Source organism: Physeter macrocephalus, chromosome 6, assembly GCF_002837175.3.
Source record: "Physeter macrocephalus isolate SW-GA chromosome 6, ASM283717v5, whole genome shotgun sequence".
Taxonomy (NCBI): Eukaryota; Metazoa; Chordata; class Mammalia; order Artiodactyla; family Physeteridae; genus Physeter; species Physeter macrocephalus.
In genome coordinates this window covers 17,450,862-17,470,787 of record NC_041219.1, presented here as the reverse complement: position 1 = coordinate 17,470,787, position 19,926 = coordinate 17,450,862, and the positions used below count along the sequence as shown (strand labels likewise).

Here is a 19,926-nt window from a genome sequence, read left to right as displayed (position 1 = left end):
CATGGCAGTTAATGGATCTAACACCTGGTTTTGTTATTAAATAGATTAATAAAGAAGGATATATTTCACTATACAATAACTTGGTATTTTAGTATTTTGAGAAATATATTTCAATTTGGGGGGCTTCTATATGTTTTGTTTTATGCAAGTAATACAATTTTTTAGGAAGAAGTCCATAGGTTTCAACAGATGGACAAAAGGATCCACGACACACACAAAAAAGCTGCTTTGAAAGCAAAATTCACTCAAATGCATCTCGCTGCACCCTGCAATAACAAGATGGGGTAATAAAAAGTAAGTACTTCTTTGAGTAAATTGTGCAATCTAACACAGTTAGTGGGAAAAACAGGAATCAATTTCAGATCTCCCGAACTCTCATGTATTCCGACGCTTTCATAGAGGGGGTCAGGAGCCTGAGCTTCAGAGACACACATGTGTGGTTTCAAATCTGATTCATCACTTAATGGCCAATGACCTCAGGCAAGGTACTTAACCTCACAGAGCCTGTTTCCATGTTTATAATAACTGCCTTATTGGATTGAGAGGATGAACTGCAATGAAATATGTAAAGAACTTACTATGATATTTTGCACATAATTTAATTATTAAGAAGATATAATAGGGACTTCCCTGGTGGTGCAGCAGTTAAGAATCCGCCTGCCAATGCAGGGGACATGGGTTCAATCCTGGTCCATGAAGATCCCACGTGCCGCAGAGCAATTAAGCCCATGTGCCACAACCGCTGAGCCTGCGCTCTAGAGCCTGTGAGCCACAACTACTGAACCCACCTGCCACAACTACTGAAGCCCACGCACGTAAAGCCCGTGCTCCACAACAAGAGAAGCTGCTGCAATGAGAAGACTGCACACCCCAAGGAAGAGTAGCCCCCGCTCACCGCAACTAGAGAAAGCCCGCGTGCAGCAACAAAAACCCAACACAACCAAAAATTTAAAAAAAATTTTTTAAATACAAGATATAATAATCTACTTCACGCCTAAACATCTTTATGGAGTTTTTCAAAATACTATTTATATCCCACATAGCTTTACCATTCTCTAAAACTTTACTGCCAGTATGATGCCACTCTCCACATAACCCTCAAAATCAGAGCCTACTTTCTTCTCAAAAGAACACATGGCCCCAGAAGGTCTGAAGCTAACAGCTAGAGCACCATGGCCCTGACCCTAGTTTCCCTCTTCAGACTACTAATAAGTCCATCTTTGAGCCCCACATTAAGTCACACTACTTCCTCCTGCCTACTCCCTCCTGATCATCATCCTGGGCAGCTTGATGTTTTTCATCTACCATTATCCATGCTGAAGACACATGCAAAACTCTGCAGTAACAGTTTTGAAGTCTCCATCATTCTAACAACCTGACATTTCCTCCATGAATCCATATGATTCACCATTTGCATGCCATTCCACTAACAGAGCACCTGACGGATTAGACAGATAATTAAAGTGTATGAAGCTGAATTGGAGTTCATGCTCATAACAACCCTATGAGATCAGGAATTACTGTCCTCTTCATAAATGAGCAAGCCCAGGTTCAGACAAGTCACTGACCTGCCCCCTGTAACACTGCCAGAGAGTAAAAAAATTGAAGAATAAACTCAAGGACTCCCACTAGTCAATGATCCATCATACTTGATTTTTCTTCCCTTTATTAACAGAAATATTTAGCCCATTTTCTCAATTTCTTATTCCCCTGGAGAATTAAATATACAACTTCTAAATATTTCTCTTTTTAATGCATTATTCAGGTATTATGTTCATAATGATCATGATTCATTCAGATCTTGAGTTAAGTACACAATAGGCGAGCTGGAAATGACTTGAGATAGAAATACTGGACTGCCTAGAAAAGAAAGAAGCATGCTGGCAAAAGCAAGAATCCAAGCAAAAGAAGAAACAACCCAAGCTACGACAGCCGGATCAAAAGAGGAACAACTAAAAGGGAGACTGTAATGTATTTTGAACTTTGTGGAAGAAAACAGGGTACCCATGTTGGAAGCCACATTCTCCTTGATGTAGCTCAAAATGATCAATGTGATTAGAGCAGAGCCAATAAGATGTCTAGATTCAGACATGAACCCCTGCCAGCGGGGAACTGTGTCTCAATTGATCACACAGCACCAAGCCAAACCCTTGAATCTGAAATGTGAGTTGGGAGGGTAACTTCAATATAAACACTGATTTTATGGATATGATTTCAACAGTACACATTTTCCTATTACTCCCATAACGTATTTCACTGATATCTAAATACCTCCAAGCCTTACATAATGTAAGTGCTTGGACACGTTCACATATCACCATATCTTTGGCTCAGAGCAACATCAATTCACCACGTGCATACTGAAAAAACTACAGAATTACAACAGGCCTAGAACTGCTGCCAACAAATTTACTGCCTCTGTGCTATTTGTAAATTGATTGTTTCTTCTTTGGCTTATGGCAAGTAGAGAATTGCATATAAATGCATATATATTACATATCTACTCATAAAATTTAACATTAGGATTGAACTTTCCCCAAACTCAGAATATTGTGATACCCTTTAAAACAAGTATTACAATATATGTTTGATTTAATGTGTCTCTTCTAGCTTAATGTTTTTTTAATTGATTTCACTAGCTCCAGGTCAAAACCTTTCTACCTAAATGTCTGCTTTCACAGAAACTGTTTATTACCTGGCTTATGAATTAAGAATTTTTAATAGGCCCTTATTGAAAATCAAATGAACAGGTTATTTGGTGTTGTTTTTAAGCAGAACAGGTGGCTACTGGCTAAAATGTATTCTACTTATCAGGCCTCCCAAGTTCATTTCACATGCAAACATAATTAGTTACTCTTCAAATTAACTATTGAAAATAATACCAAAGGCAGCATTTTCCACTCAGTAAGGATTAATCTATCTATTATTATAAATTTGCAAACCAACCTTCGAGGTACAAATTTTGAAAAGCCAGGTACGACTGCTTTGTAAATCTTACACTTCTAGCCTCACAAGTTAACAAGACTCCTGAAAAGTTTAAGAATCAGTTATAATCCTGCAGTAGGCAGTCCTGGTCCTGACACGGATTTTTCTACCTGAGGACAACCACATCCAAACCGTAACCATTTGACAAGTGGAGACTCTAAAAGAACGTGTAAAATGGCAATCCAGTTCAAAGCAGAAACATACCGCCTTTTTCCTTGCCAATAAGAAAAAAACCAGCGCATTATTGAACACATTTTATCAAGGGTGCCCCTTGGGGAGCCCAGAGAATGAAAAAGCATCAAGACGAGGCTGTCAACAACCAAGCAGTGACGCAGTCACTTTGTAGGTGCCAAAACCTCAATCAAAGAAAATCAGGACCAGTGGGCCGACCCCATGAGAACTAGATACCAGAAGAATACCAAACAGCTGCTTAGGGCTGAGCTAAAGCCAGGCCCAGACCCCGACCCGGGGTGGTGGGGAGGTCAAGCAAAACACTTGGAGAGCAGGTTGAATCAAAGCCTGAAACAATGTAACAAAGCAGCAGACAGCTGGGCAACAACTGCTGGGAAACGGCAGGCTTGCGGCTCCAGAGGCAGGGGAGCCAGGTTCACAAACAGCTCCGGCAGCCTTCCCTAGGCGGCTGCTCTGAGATGAAAGCAGCGGGTGCTTCCTTGAGGCCCAACGGGACTGCCAGGCTGCATGGCAGGGGCTGGGGCACCAGCTCACAAAGACATATTGTTGCCTGAAAACCCACTGCTCAGGAACTCACTCAGGATCCAGGGACGAGTTAGGACAAAACCCATAAACGACTGCAGACATGTGGCATCCATGCCATCTAGTCACTTACTGCTATTCTAGACAAACAGGCCGCAGTTTGCCAAGTTCTACCAAAAGTCACCGGTGAGGACTCACTATAGATCCAAGAGAAAGGGAAGTCAGGAACATTTTACATCTGTAAGACTGACCTTGAGTTTTAACTCCTAACAAGTGTATCTTAGACCTGTGTTTCCCATCAAATGTCAGGGAACCCCTGAGAGGGCCCAGGGACCAGTAAGATTGTCCCCTGCTCTCAGGGACCAGTAAGATCATTGCTGGAAGAGTTTTAAAGGAATGTGTTTCCATTTAGATCAGAGGGTGGCAAACTTTTTGGTTAAGGGCCAGACAGTAAATGTTTCAGGCTTTACGAACCCCAAGGTCCCTGTTGGAACTACTCAACTCTGCCATTGTAGAGAGAAAGCAGTCAGAGACAAGTCCACAAATGGGTGTGGCTGTTTAAAAAACAGGCTACAGGGTACACTGGCCCACAGGCTGTAGTGCCTACTCCCAATTTAGAGGATAGTCCAGAATACACACACACACACACACACACACACACACACACACACACACACACACACACACACACACACACACACACACACACACACACACCCGTATGAATGAATGTTCTACCTCATATGTGTGACCACCTCATAACTAAGTAAGGCCACATGACTTCTGAGATTGCATTTATGATCGAGTACTACTCAAATGGTTAAGGGTATTAACAGACTGGAAGTGAACATCATGGGTTCCATGGACATCTGTGGTCTCCCCCTCTTCACAGAATCCCTTTTCCTTCCTTCTAATGAACGCCCTCTTTCCTATACTGCATATGGCATGGGCTAGGCAAACCTGCTTCCTCTTCACTCCGATGCCAGAACAGAGGTACATTTCACGGATGAGCTTGTAACCTGAGTCAGGATAACTAAGATTCTCCTCTGGAGCATTCTGGGAGAGCTAAGGAAGAGATCCTAGGCTGCCACTGGCCACAATGCCCACCAAGATGGCCATACCAAGAGATGGAGAAAGAAATGAAGTCTTCAGGCCTCATCAGGGCTCTTAGGTTCAGACAAGCAAGAGGTTCTACCCTTTTCTGAACTGGGCTTTGGGCACTTGAAACCTTATTATCAAAGTAAAACATGCTAGCAAAAATAAAGGGTGATGACAATGTTTTAGCAGCAATTCAAAGCAGCAATACAGGCATGCCACACTCCAAAGCACCCACAGCATCTCCATGCTGTGACATCTCACTGCTTCTTCTTACTCAGAGGAAAATAAGCACATCCCTCCACCATCTTTCATCCCAAACTGATCTACCTGTCTGCTTCCTTTTACACCCACTTGCTCCAGACAGAAACCTGAGAAGAGTCCCTCTCCTACAACCCTCCACATTCAGCTTGTTACCAAGTGACATCAACTTTTCTTCACCTTTTCCTTTCTATTTCATCCCAATTTTTTTCACCTCTGTTTCTACCTTATTTTAGCCCTCATCACGAACAGGAATACAAATCCTCCAATGTAATCCTATAATGGACCCCTTTCTGGTCTCTCTGCTTTGGATTTCACCCTTCTTCAGACAGTTCTCCAAATTTTATCAGGGAACACAAGACCCTCGGTGATCTGGCTCTCGCCTACCTTGCCAATTCATCTCTTTTCCCTCCTGCTCCCTACCCTCTACTCTAGCTTTATGCCCTGCTCTTTGGACACCATGCCTTTCTCTTTCTGCACATTTTTTCCCCCAAATAATCCTCCCTCTCTCTCATTTTATTAAGCTATTTCTTATTTGTTCTTCAGGAATCAGTTCTCACAAGTGCCTCCCTCTTCCTCCCTCCCAGTCTGGGTCAAGTGCCCCTCTTACGTACTCACAATCATAAGCATGTCTCCCTGTTAGGGAAACTGTCTGTTTACTTGGTCTCCCCACCAGACTCTAAGATCCTTGAGATTATGGACCACATCTTCTTCAGGGTCAGTGCCCCCCATATTAAACATGGTTCCTGACACAGCTAAGCATTTACAAATGCTTGCTAAAGGAACACAGGAATGACAGGAGCTGAAAGTATCCCACACTGATGCTTTCTTGGGAGATAACACACTTCTGGATAAGAATGACTTAACACTTTTAAATCAAAGGCGAATGTCTATTTGAGTGGATTTCCTGAATTTAAAATAAACCACATCAAATCTTTCTCCCAAACTTTGAATAGAATTATCATATTTTTGTACTGTAATCTGCAGAAATCAGGTTACTTAAATGGTAAACATACCTTTACTTTTTCTTTCTCTCCATCACTTCTAGTAACAACAGCTGTTTCTGGTCTCTGAGGTAAGTGACCAGAATACACAAAACAATTTACAATGTTATTACTAAGTATCCTTAAATCTTTTGGTTGGTATGTGTATGAGGAAATTATCTCTTTACCAGTTTTGCTGCTTTCTTAATTTCTATTCATCTCCTTTTTTCTAAAATCAATGCTGATAGAACTTAGCAGGAACTGATATGATTTTTCTTGGGAAAAAAAATCCTTAAAATAAAATTAATCTCCTTTAAAGTGAAGGAAAACTGATAATATTTCACAAAAGAAATCACTCATTAGCTTCCATTTACTCAAGATTATGACAAAGAATACCATTCTGGTTTTCAATAAAGTTATAGCTACAGTGTTACTTTGGCCACTTTCTACCAATTTCAGTTGATTCTGGTAAACTCTTTCTGAACACACAAATAGCCTGCAGACATACACAAAAGATTTTCTTCAAATGCAGTAGGTAAGCTGCATGCAAAGCATTTACTCTATTTTTATAGAGATTCCCAGTGTTGCTTAAAGAAAAAACATTCTGGCTAAGTTCTGGTTTGTGTTTAAGCTTTTATTCTGGTTTAGAGAAAACTTTAAAGTAAATAACGTTCTTGTCATATCTTAGGTTTTACAGGAAATCTTTGATCTTCATTTTCAACTAGTTTTCATAAATAATGATGACATAAAAAGAAATAAAAGTGGAAATCTAAACTTAAGATTATTCTTAGTATTGAAAACAATATTAACTTTTAAATATCATATATGGTCTACCTTAAATCTACAAGGTTTGCGTATATGAATAAAGTGTCCATTTTAACATTAAATTTGCTAATTCTCTCAGGCTTTAGTTTGAAAAATAAACCCAACCCCCTCCCCAAAATCATAAATTCTCAGAATGCAAATTCTAAGTATACAAAGATGAACATCTGGGTATTTATTATGATAACTGCCTTTAAAAAAAAATACAAACAAGCTGCTATTTTGTAACACACACCCCAAATTCAGCATGCAATCAAAATCTACCACAGAATTTTCTGAAGCACCAAAGACCTACTTTCCACAAATACAGTTGAATTCAGAGGATTTCCATTCTAACAAACTGTCTTGATTTAACGTCAAGAAGCTGTCAATCAGTTGCTGCTCTGGTTCCAATCCACAGAGGTACCAATCAAAATGACCCATCTTCCATTGCAGTGCCTCTGTTTTCCCCTCACGAAGAAAGGTCATCCCAATTTCTCTATAATGATCCCTCCTCTATACCATAAAAGGAAAGCACTGTATCATAAACAAGAAAGGGGCAAAATACTCTTCAAGTCAACTCCTCTCAATTTCACCAAAGTTCATTTATAGGGATGTCAAACTTAACCTTCTCCTTCATAGTAGATAACCCCTCCTTTCCAGCCAACTCCTCACCCTGGAGAAATCCAGCTATTGGTCTTTTCTTTAGTCTTAAAAATCAACTGCTGAGGCATGTTTAATAAGGTCCTGAATTATTGGTTTCTTGTACTCATTTAAATTAATCCCAGAGAGTTGAGAGCCATCGTACAGAAACCATTTGTCATTTCCCTTTAATAAATTAAAACAGTATGATGGATTTTTTTTTAACCCATCAGTAACAGAATCTGGTTTATTAAAATACTGGGTGAATTTTCACCTGAACATTCTAAAAATGTTCCAAGGAACAGATGTGCACTAGAGAAAACTAGGCTGCTACCCAATAAGAACAAAAAGTGCTCTCCTTTTTTGGAGCTTGCCACTTGCTGTTAGAATTTAGTTATCAATAGGAACAGAGCAATAAATATTCCAACCAATAAGAAGGTAACACATGAGAAATAAAATGATGATCATGGCTGAGGTAAAAACATCTTTGGTTGATACGGTTTGTTGTATTAATGCCTCATTTTCATTTTCACTGTAAAACATTAGATCCCTAGTTGATCTGGTATGTGTAGCAAAATGCCCAATGTTTTACTGAAAACATTATCAATTGCCTCCAAATGGCCAATTTCATATATATTTCTTAGGCAAATGAGCCCAAACCCTAAACCCTATAACTGTGACCTGCTTTAAGCTGGAAGGACCCTGGAAGATCATTAGAGCCTCACCCTAACTTTAAAGAGGAAACCATGTTATCAATACAGTAAACTTCAACATGCTAAGCTTACCTGGACTTTGAGGGGGAAAGTATTTTCTTTTTTGTGGCGGGGGGAGTGGGGGAGAAAGCCAGAAATGTTAGTGTCAAATGGTAAGTAAACATGTGAAAGATCTGTTTTAATCAAGAAAGAGATCAATATTCTTAAATGCAGAACTACCTGTAAAAAAATTAATGTGAGTTGTAGGTCCTGGTGAGAGAGCAAGTTAGAGAGTAAAAAGCTTCCCAGAAAAGGCTTCAAAGAACAGAGCTTTTCTATACAATTTACTCACTGTAAAACAAAAGATATATAAAAAGTATTCCTGGGATTTGGGCTAACTCTCTATTCAACATTATTTATTGCAACATAACTGAAAACAACTCCATATTTTCATTAAGATTTTTTCTTATTAATATTAATAAGGAATAACTTAATATTAAGATCTGTCCTTAAACAATGATTTTCCTTAAAAATCTAAGCAACATATCAGAGAGTGAAACAATTCTTATATGATGCTAAGAAATCATAATTTTGCCTACACTCCTACACACAGTAAGTATTATCTAATCTAAAGAAGAAAGTCACTTGAAGTGAAGAAGATGGGAGATATCTGAGTTCTGGTTTTCACATATACTTTTTTTTTAATTGGTTGTTCAATTAATTTTTTTTTATGTTTTAATTTTATTGGAGTGTAGTTGACTTACAGTGTTGTGTTAGTTTCAGGTATACAGCAAAGTGATTCAGTTATACAGTTAATCAAGTATATACCACAAACATTTTATTGGCAAAATGTGCATGTGTGTATGCACGCATATGTGTGTATATAATGGTTAAATTTCAACATCATTTCTCCAAACCTATAACCCAAGATGAAAATTAAAATTATAAATTAGTAATTATTTAATATACTTCACCAAACTTTTCAGTGACACTAAATCTATCTGCAATACCAAGTTAAATATAATTGGAAATAAGTTTAAATTTTGAATATTGGCTTTAAAGAAAATTCCCTAAGTGCTCTACAATATTTTTAGATGTTATTATATAATGATTTTAAAATATCAGCTATAAAGTTAATGAATAATTTCTTGATCAAGAGAAATACTTAATAAGTATCCCAAACACCACTGTACCAGGCATTTTGTAAAACTTATTAAATTCTCCCAAGAACTCTAGGTGTTACTATCCTCATTCTATAGAACAGGAACAGAGGCTAGAAGAGTTTTAGTAACACAATCAAAATTACACAATTAGCAAGTAACAGTTCTGGGATTAGATCCCTAACTTATCTGGTTCCAAAACTCTTGTGGTCTTTTTACTTTTTGCCACCCTGTTGCTTGGGAAGGTCTAAAAGAAAAAAACATTTTCTAATTAGTTACAAAAATTTATCACCAGGTTTAGATATTAGATGTCACCATCTAGTACATGTGCTAAGCACACTTACTACAGATTCTCAGTACACCACTGATTAACACAAACACTTCAATGCAGAAAAACTTCAGCTTATCTGACATCTATCTTTCCTAATCACTGGGCTGCCAGAACTGCTCTAAATCTGAACATACTCCCCAAAGAAAAGGGGTTTCATTGAAGAGAGAGATCATGAGTACCCAGTAACAATATACCCTGCCAAGCAGAACCAGAGTACCAAAGATTATTCACACCCGATGCACTGCAATTGGTCCTTTTACCCTGCAGAAGGAAAGAAGTGCTCAGATTGGCCAGAATATCTATTCAAAATAAGCACAGAGACCAGAAACAAAGGGAAAGCAGCAGAAAAGAAATACAGGAAAGCAAAACCTGCTTCTACGGTGAGACCAGGGACAGCTGACCAAAAGGGTGGACAGAGATTAGAAGCAGAGATGGGGCAGGCAATAGAAGCTGAGACAACAGGAGCTCAACCACTGACTCCGAGTGAAAAAGTGAGCCAGGACATGGAGTAGAACACAGCTCTGTTCTCAGAGGAGAAGAGAGTGAGATGCTAATGTACGGGGATAACTGAGTCATTCATCCTCTGGTCCAACACCGTCTACATCTGATTGTAACATCATGCAGCTTTTTAAACACACAGAAAACATTCATCAGACTATTCCATTCGGTCCTCACTCTGTGGTTGGCAGTTGTTACCATCATTTGCACTTCCTGACCAATTACAAGACCAAGTTTTAGAGGCTTAGTAGCTCAAGTACTAGTTAATAAAGTGTTATTTCCGAGACTAAAGACCTCTCCTCTTTTATCTTAGCCCAGTGTTCTTTCACAATACTGCCTGTAGTACAGAGTACAGTGTTTTAAAAAGAAAAAATAATTATAACTTATTTTAGAATAAGTTCTTTGAAAAGATTTCTACTAAGTAGGAATGTAAAACTTCACATATATATGGTATATTCACCTATTCAGAAATCCAAAGTGCCCAAAGGCTGAGGTATAGTGTACCAGGTTAAAAAAATCAAAGGGGCCCAAGCATTTCTAATACTATGTTGATAAACCTTTACCCAGTAGCATCACCCAGTGCCTGAATGTCATTAATAAATCTTTCTCTTTTCTGCTCTCAGCTGCCTAATGCCTATATTTTGCCACCTGCCTGACGTCTATAATCTTCATTCAGTGTAAGCCAAGTTTCCTTACAAGGGATTGTTCAACAAACGTACAAACTCATCAAGGCACTGACTATAGACTCAGTTTAGGCATCAGCATCTATTCAAGTCATAAGCCTAAGGCAACCGCCTATCAGTTTATTTGTAAAACTCAGAATCCAACATCTGTCTCCATCGTAACTACAAAGAAGATGATATTGTAATACAAGTTGGCGACAGATATTTCAATAGAGATCATCTCCTAGATTTCAGCGGGCTCTCTACCTTTTCAAAATGTACACAATATCTTAAACTCTTAAGATCAATTTAAAGATGTCATGATTGAACAAATATAAAACAAAACAGAGAGATTAAATAAAATGGCTAAACTCATACCCTTCTGAGATATAAAAGATTATCCTAAATCTTTTTTAATACAGGAATTTAGGCAGTCTTTTCCGAATATCTGTAAAACGCACTGAACTAATGTGTACGCTGCATGAACCAGCCGCATCTATCACCCCTGGGAATGACAGAAATGCAGACTCTTAGATCCACTCCAGGCAGAATGTGCATTCTAACAAGGCCGGGTGATGTGCAGGTAGACTGAAGTTTGGGAAGCGCTGATCTAGAAATATATATATACATATACATAGATGGAAAGAGATCCAACAAGAGGCCCAGCTCAAAAATGTCCTTTTAGGAGAGGTACCAAAATATCCATCTGATTCAAAGAAACTGAGAATTTGAACTGCATTTTAAAAGATTTTCTAAAAGGTAACCATCCATATCAAAGGATGAGGTAGGGTGTGGAGGTGGGGGGTTATGAGAGAGGACCAGGTCTAAAGTCCCCTGGCCTACCACAGGCATCCTCAGTATCATATCAGGCCTGAATTTAAAAGTAGGTACTAAATACTCTCTCACAGAAATGGTTTACTTTATGTTAATGACATACAAGAGGTTTTAAAACAGTGAAATTTCATTTTCTGTTCAACATGGAATGAACGCCAAAAACACCACTGTTTCTAAAAGAAAAAATACAAAGACTCTTAAAAATATAGAGGTGGAGGAAACCAAAAGAGATCACTTCAATAGGATATTTTAAATAGAAGACTAGATGTCTGTGGCAAACTACAGTTGGTAATTTCAGGCTGGACTCTGGTGTCTTTATAATAGATTTTTGTTCAAATCTCAAATTCATTTTCTTTGGTTAAGTCAGTACATATCCCTATAAGAGTGGGTTAAATTGTAAAACCTTATTTCTTTAATATAAATTCAGTGACACAACTCAGCTCCATTTTTTTTTTCTTTCAATAGAATAACAAGAATAACCTTCCTATTTTAAATAAGGTTTACCAAATGAATTCAGGTATACTAGTTTTTCACATCAGTAAGAAGTAATTTCCTCCCACTAAAGGGCCTATTTCTGCAAATAAAAATGTCTTTTTGCCTGATTAAACTTCTTCATCATCGGAGAACTTTTCTTCTGCAAACTTGTAGTTGGAAAATTTACCATTAGAAGCTTGCTTTGTCAAAATGAGCTTTTTTCAATTTCTTTGGGAGAGCAGTTCTGTAGTTAATTACTTGGAGGAGGAGAGAAACATCCTATTCTAAAAGTACACCTGACAAACTATTCGGACCCAAGTATTCTACCTCCAGACATCTTTTACAACCCTAAGCAGCAGGCTCAGTATTTATAATACCTTTAAAAACCTGAAGATAGGAGGGCAGAGGTACACAAAAGATAGTTTATAAAACAATGAGAATGGTCCCTAGGGGAACAACACAGCTGCCAGCCTTAGGCTCCTTTTCCCAAATGGCTCTGTAATGACAATACACAATTGTTTCCTAGTTAAACCATAATCATAAGACTATAGTGAACTTGCTTTTTTTTTTTAACTTGATGCCCTAAGGAATAATCACACATTTATTATAATAAATTCCACAGAAATAAAGAGTAGTCATCAAAGACAAAGGGAAAGACACATTTTATTTGGATACAGTACCTACCACAAAGCTGCTATTCCAAGGGCACTGATGTGTGTTTCATTTGACAAATCATGTAATTTAGTCAGTCTCCTTGACAATAACTATATGCTGTGCCACGCTTCAGACCCTGCCTCACCCTGATATCACAAAATGCCCCAGCAAAGAAATCAAGAAGCAAAAGCTTACACCAATTTATCATAAGCAAACAGCATCTCCTCTGCCATGTACTAAGGTACTTTTAAAACAGATACAGTAGCACTGCCCTCAAGCCATGTGGCATGTTTACAGCCTTGGAATAAGTAAATGTACGTATAATTTCACTTATTTCCATGATAAAATGGAATCTAAAGGTGGAGTTAGGGATTTGAATTCTAATCTCTGTTCCAAATTAATTTTTTAGACATCAGCAAGTCAAAATCTCTCTCCATCTCATCTTTAAAACAATCATTTCTAGTTACTCAAATTAACTGTATCTTATGAAGTGCCCTTAAATAAAACAAATTACTTCAAAAACACAACAGAAACTTTTAATGTAGAATCTTGAAAACAAATCATTTCAGTGTTCCCGCCTTCTTCAAATTTCTCCTGAATAGATAGGCTTACTCAATTCTTCCCTACTTACCTGTAGAGAAAAAAGCTCACGGTTGAACCCAAAATTATAATTCCCAAAAGTTTCTAAAAGACTGAAACGAACATCTATAACTTTTGTTCTAAGAAACCTTGAGTACCAGAGAAACTGACAAATGTAACTGAAAAACTAAACTGTCAGAGTGGAGGAAAAGAGATCAATAGAAATCTGATAGTGCTGCATCTTGTTAGAATTAACTGCCTAGAAAATACAACCAAAATAATCTCTGAGGCAAAAGTCTTCAATCCCTATGACCAGTCAAGGCAAATCTAGTTAACTCAAAGAGTTCAGCCACTGCAGACCTCCAAGGAAAACAACTGACCTGAACAATTAGGAAGGAGCCATTTGGGAAAGGTATTCTAAAGCTTCCACAGCTATGAATAAAGTGCCAATGAGCACCAGATCAAGAAAAAGTCCAGTTCAAACCGTCAACCATGGATCCTCAGCAGAGATGCTCTGGGAAAGAAGCCAACAGAATCCCAATAAAAGTTTAAAAATATGAGTATCAATCAAAATAAACATGAGTCAATGCAAGTGAAATTCTGCTAAAGGATAAGCTATCAGCATTTTTTATGTCTATCATCAGATTCCCAGATTCAAACACTATATAGTACCTGGTAAAGTACAGGTAGGAAAGGACAGACAGGGACACTTACTGACAACGGAGAACAGCTGCTGTTTGTATTATGCACCATATATAAGGGAAGCCCATGTCTAGTGGTGTTCATAATTAGTGAATTAATGAATGTAGCCCTTTATTCCTGAAGAACACATACAAATCAAATCTTCAAAGAAACCGTCTAGCGTTGTGCATAATTACACCTGTAATGATTCAAAATATTATGCCTTTTTCATCCCATGAAAAATAGGATGAAGCTCCTGGTGATAGGCCTCTCCACTTTTTTCAGCTAGGCTCTTAACGAGGACAGCTATTCATAGAGGGAATGTTGTTACGTCCAGCAACCCACTTGTCCTTTCCATCAAGGCTGCCACACTTGTCACTTTTGTGAAGCCGTTAAAGGAAGGACCCAAAGCTCATGTAAGACTTAGCCTGCAAGAGAGGACCAAAAAATTTAAGAGATGAATGTTACTGCGTTGAAAGCATGTTGGGTGAGAATAATGAAGTTATAAGAAAGTAGGTTTGTCAGCCACAGATTTATCGGAGCGCCTTAAGGGTAAACTTTGTCCTTTCCTAATATGATGAAGGTGCCTGTTTTAGAGAAAACATACCCTTCACCTATGATAAACAGCTGCACCATCAAGGGCATTTTAAACAAGTGCTTTTAGCGTGCTGAACAGCAACAAAGAGATTAGGAAGACAAACTGCTCTTAACTCATGTTGGAATCCAAAAGGTTGTAGCTATTTCAGAATTATAGCAGCAGGGAATTCAGTGTTACTGTAGGGACACGTTAGCTCTGAAAAACTAAGTGCAGATGATGAGATGATGTAAACTAATAATGTGCAATAAATGCAGCCCCTCCGCCAAATATAGTGTATTTATAAATGAGAAAAACTAAGAGACAGATGGCTGGCAAGCAATTTCCCCTATGGCATTTGCACATGTCCGTTCAGTGCTTGTATCTGGGTCATTTGCTAGGATAAACCCCATGTGACAAGCTCGTTGGAGGTAAGGCAAAGTGGTCCATACCGGCTTCACCGAATTTTAATTTTAATTTACTGTTAAGAGATGTACTTATTCAAACGGCAAAATGAACCTTTTCCACATAGATTTGATTAAACAATCAAAACGTAGCTAGAAAATAAAATGTCACATAAAATATTTCAGAAACTATGAACTGTACCCACTGGCCTTTTTTTTTAGTACATTATCAACTGGGAAAGAAATGAGAGTAAAATAACACTCTTGTACACATTACCTTCTTCCAATAGAGACCTGAAGAGACAACCTTGGATGCAAAGCAAACTTCTCCCTTATTTACTTTGATTTTATAGTAATTCTTTCTAAACATGCTTTTACTAAATACCAGACATGCCTTCAGTGGTTGAACATACTAGAATTTTAAGATAACAAACCCAGATTGGTCCAAGGCAAGTTTATTAGAGAGAACTTTTCAGAGAGACGTTATAGGGACTGATCATTTCACAAGCTATTCTTATACCAGGTCAAAAACCAAACTGATAATAACATTAAAAGACCAAGTAGAAAGTATAGTTGAATATCTTCAGGGGAAAAAAAAAAAAAAGGTTTTTCTAAAAAGCTTGTCAATATACCTTAAATCCTCCATTCCTTCATTTTAAATACTGTTAACCAAACTCTTTATAACATTAAGGAAAAAAAAACCTTAACAAGTGTTTCTATAAAACTGAGATTTACATTTACACCTAAATGAATAACTAAACTAGGGATGTGCTACTGAAAGTTTGGAGTTGGTTTGATTTCAAGAGTAGAAATTCCTGCTGTGGAGTTGCTTCTCCAAGTTTCACAAAATTACTGCACACCAATAACTAAGGAACCTAAAGGTAATGTTAATGATCATGGGTGAGTTTAACAGTTGCAGAATGGGCAATAAGGAAAAAAATTTTCAAAGCAGCCACAAACGCATTTCCCACTTTCAAAAACTCAAATTGTCTTTTTTTTTTTTTTAACTAATGCATTATTTTACTCACATGAGACTAAAAAGATGTATTCGGTGCATTATGTTCTCACTTATCTATCACAAAGGGCATGCCGTCAATTAGATGATATGTGCCAAATGAAATCACACTACGAAACAGCAGTTATAGTTTACTTTTGTTGCTTTGAAGTAAACTGACTCTTCTTTTAGTGCTATCTTTATGCAAAACATAGCAGGACTTCTAAAGAGGATGCAGGGAAAGTGATGCAATGTTATCCTCAACAAATATGTAAGAAAGCAGAGAATTCGGGGTCAGCAAATTTTTCCCACTGACCTAACATCAAATTTCTCCAGAAAGGGAGACAGTCCTTCATGAAGTCACACTCAGCATGACTTCAACTTTGGCAAAGACTGCATATTTATAATTCCAATTTTACTCTAACCACAATTTAAGATTCAGTACAGTCTTTACTAGATTGAAGGCAAGGGGAGAGGGGAAGAAGCTGAAATTGTATATGCTTTTTCATCAGATATGATGAATTCTACTCTTCTACTGTTTGTTTCATCACATCAGAGCCATAGTCTTACATTTAGCACAGAAACACTGGTAAAATATTCAATTTTACCATAGGGAAATTGATTTTGCTAGAAGAAGGTTTCAGATTACCACTTAATCTCAACCAAGCTACATCAAACACTGAATATAATTACATATATAGTTTATAAAGTAAACCTGAGCACTACATTTAAAAGAAATGATAACTTGGAGAAGTACCACAGCAATAATGTTTAAGCTGAAGCAATAGAAAGCCCTCCTACAGTAAATGCCAGATTCTTCAGCTAAAATGCAGAGTCTTGCTTTAGTTAAGCAAGTCGAGCGTAAGAGCCACCTCCCTTCCTTGAGCTGCCCTTTCACTCCCAGCACTGCCCTCTCCTCGCAGAACCATATTTCACAAAAGTTCCTGGTGGGGGGCGGGCGAGGGGTGAAAGGGAGTGGGTGGTGTTGTGGCAGAAGCCACAGGTGTAGTTTAAACAAAGTTTTACACTTGAGTCTTTGTAGTATGAAATGGAGTGGTGGAAATAAACACATTATCATCATCCTACAGTTTCCACTTGACTCCCCAGCTTTTTTCCCTGCTTCTCACACAAGCGAGTTAGAGCAGTGAGACAGAAACCTTGGCACTGAATCACCTGAACATGCTATGCAGACACCAAATATGTGCCATGCTCCTATTAATACACATTTCATAATTTCTAGGATTCATAAAAACCAAGTGTGGCACTTGTAAGATTTCATACTCTCAAGAGTACGTGGTTGCATATGCAGTTCTGCTACCAAGAATATTAGAGTAAAATATACTTTTCAATTTGTAACTAAGTATAATATATATTTACAGGTCTTCAACATCATAATGGTATATACTGTCTATATGTCATACATTGGGCATGCTATCAATTAGATGATATGGGCAAATCATCACATTAAATTCATCTATGCCGCTAGGTATAACTCAGGAATTTTGACACTCCATTCAATCTATAGCAGGTAAAGAACTTATAACAATTGCCAATTATCAAAGCACAACTAATTTATCATCACACTCACACCATTCTGCCGAGTTACAACACTAACACTTCTGACCGATGATTAAAGAACACAAAATAAGCATTAAGTCTACAGAGAAATGTACATGCAAATGTAGTTTAGTTCCAGCCTTAATCTTTATTAGGATAGTTTCTTCTGACATGTACTTTTGAAAGAACTGGACAGCAATAAAGAATAGCCACACCATGCTATTTGCTTGATTTATCACAGTGTTCTGCAATACTTACAGTATTACAGTAAGTTACTTTTTTATATAAGTTCTAAATTATTGGTTTAAATGCTTACTCTTCAAACTGTCCCCAACGGTGCCAGTAACTGCCCAGATTCTTCCTTGAGCTCGCTTTAGTGAAAAGTCACCCAACTTTGGAAGCAAGAGCTTTATCTGCCAATATTCTAGAAATAGCAGGTGCAGAGTAACACAAAATTGGAGGGTACAGAAGCAGCTCACCTCACTCTTACACACAGATCATTTACTTCTCGAAGCACGTAGCAAAACTGCTGAAATATGTACACTGCTTAAAAGTTGAGGAAAAGTGTATGTGTAACAGTGACTTCCTATCAACTAGTCTCTGATAGACAGTACATAAAATGCATTAAGAAGGGTTTGCTGGATGTTCTTGTACCTATTATCAGGGGATTTCATAACAGACATGTTGGCGTGAACCAAGATTGCTGACTGAAGGCATACATCCATTAACATGCTTTTAGCTGGAGGGTGGGCACACAAGAGGATACAGAATATGGCTAAGCACCACCAGGAGAAAATTCTGCCTTCCTCTCCCCTACCTATCAACCACTTTGCTTAAGTTCACTCACTGCCTCGCCCTGACCCTGAGGATCCATCACTTTCCATAACCCAGAGAGGCTGCTGAAAAGCTGTCAAAGTACATCTGTGCTCACTTTTTGGATGGTTTAATTTCAATGGAGCATGAAACACCCCAGGACGGTTAATAAGTTTAGCCAGGCGTGCTGTTCTCCCTAATATATTTTAATTATGCATCTGTTTTAATTGTAATCAGATTAAGTCACCGGAAAGGCACAAATTGGAATTTTCCCTAATGGCTATTAGAGCTTTTCATCAGTTTTGAAACACTAACAACGTTTAAAAAATAGGTAGAGACACGAGCACAACTGTCACATTTCCCAGAAATCGATGCAGTTTCTTTGACAACACAGTTCAGGTCTCATTAGCCACCCAAACTAACCCAAACGCAGAAGACAACTTCAGTCTCTAGGGGCGTCTTCTTCCCCAGTTAGCACAAAAGAATTGCTAACGTCTAATGTAAAACTCCCAAACAGAAACGAAAACCCAGGCTTTTATATTAAAGTGCTACCCCATCGATCTGCGAGGGAGGCGGCGGAGCGGAAGAGATGAGCAGCATTATCCTGGCTCAAAGTAAAGTACACCATACGTCAAAAGGGAAAGTTGAAACAGAGTGCGATTTCTCCACTATTTTGGCAACTGTCAAACGTGTGTTTTAACCTCGGGAAATAAAAGTGTCCCATCAATAAAAGGAAACATTACAGGGAAGATCTATTAGGGGACGGGGAGCAGCTTCCTTCCAGTCCAGACGTAAAATCGCTCAATGTGTTTTGTTGCACCATGGAATACCTAAGATTATTTTTTAATACGCTCATTAAAGAGTTTCCCAAATTGCTGTGATTTCCGCAAAGAAACTTAAGCGTCTGCCAACAGCCTAGAAGCAAGGGAGAGGAACCTGCTGCAAACTAGGAACTCAAACTCCCTCAGCCCGCCCAGTGCGCCCGCGTCCCCGGCGTTTGCTTTAGGTGTTGATGTTTACGCGTCTCCTAAACCTTCAGGTGCTGGACCAGTCCCACCAAGACGCACTTCGAACCTTAAAGCAGGAAGCTTCAGAGCTACCGCGGAGTCCCCAAGCAGCCCGCCACCCCTTCCTCTCACCCCCTTACCTGTCATCGTAGCAGAAATCCGCACTCAGGGTGTTGAGATACAAAGCGAGCCCTAGAGCGCTGCTCACCAACTCTGCAATCATCTCTCCACCGCCTTCCCTCCGGCTCGGCTACCAGCGCGAGGGCAACAGCGGCAACAAAAAACAGAAGCATCAATCCCCACCTTCCGCCGCTTTCTCCTCCCAGCTTCACTTTTCCCTCGCTTCCCCGCCCTCCCTTCCTCCCTCGGGTCCTTCCAATCCACCGTTCTCCTCCTCCTCGCGCCCGTCTCCGCAGCTCCTGCGTCCTCCCCGGGTGCGGGCTCACACCGCGCTCCCCATGCCCTGCGCCGACGAGCGGCGAGCGGCGTTCGGGCTCCGCGCCCCCCGGCGGATGCACAGGGCTAGTCCTT

General features: G+C 38.8%; 1 protein-coding gene across 1 annotated transcript in view; it reads right to left on the bottom strand.

The window, feature by feature from the left end:
* The window catches only part of TMTC2 (transmembrane O-mannosyltransferase targeting cadherins 2), a 439,654-nt gene extending 419,930 nt beyond the window's left edge, over nt 1–19,724 (bottom strand). Inside the window, exon 1 of the mRNA XM_024122944.3 lies at nt 19,536–19,724. Coding sequence (XP_023978712.2) covers nt 19,536–19,618 — 83 coding nt within the window. The 5' untranslated portion in view covers nt 19,619–19,724. The remainder of the gene's footprint in view (nt 1–19,535) is intronic.
* Nucleotides 19,725–19,926: the final 202 nt, after the last annotated feature.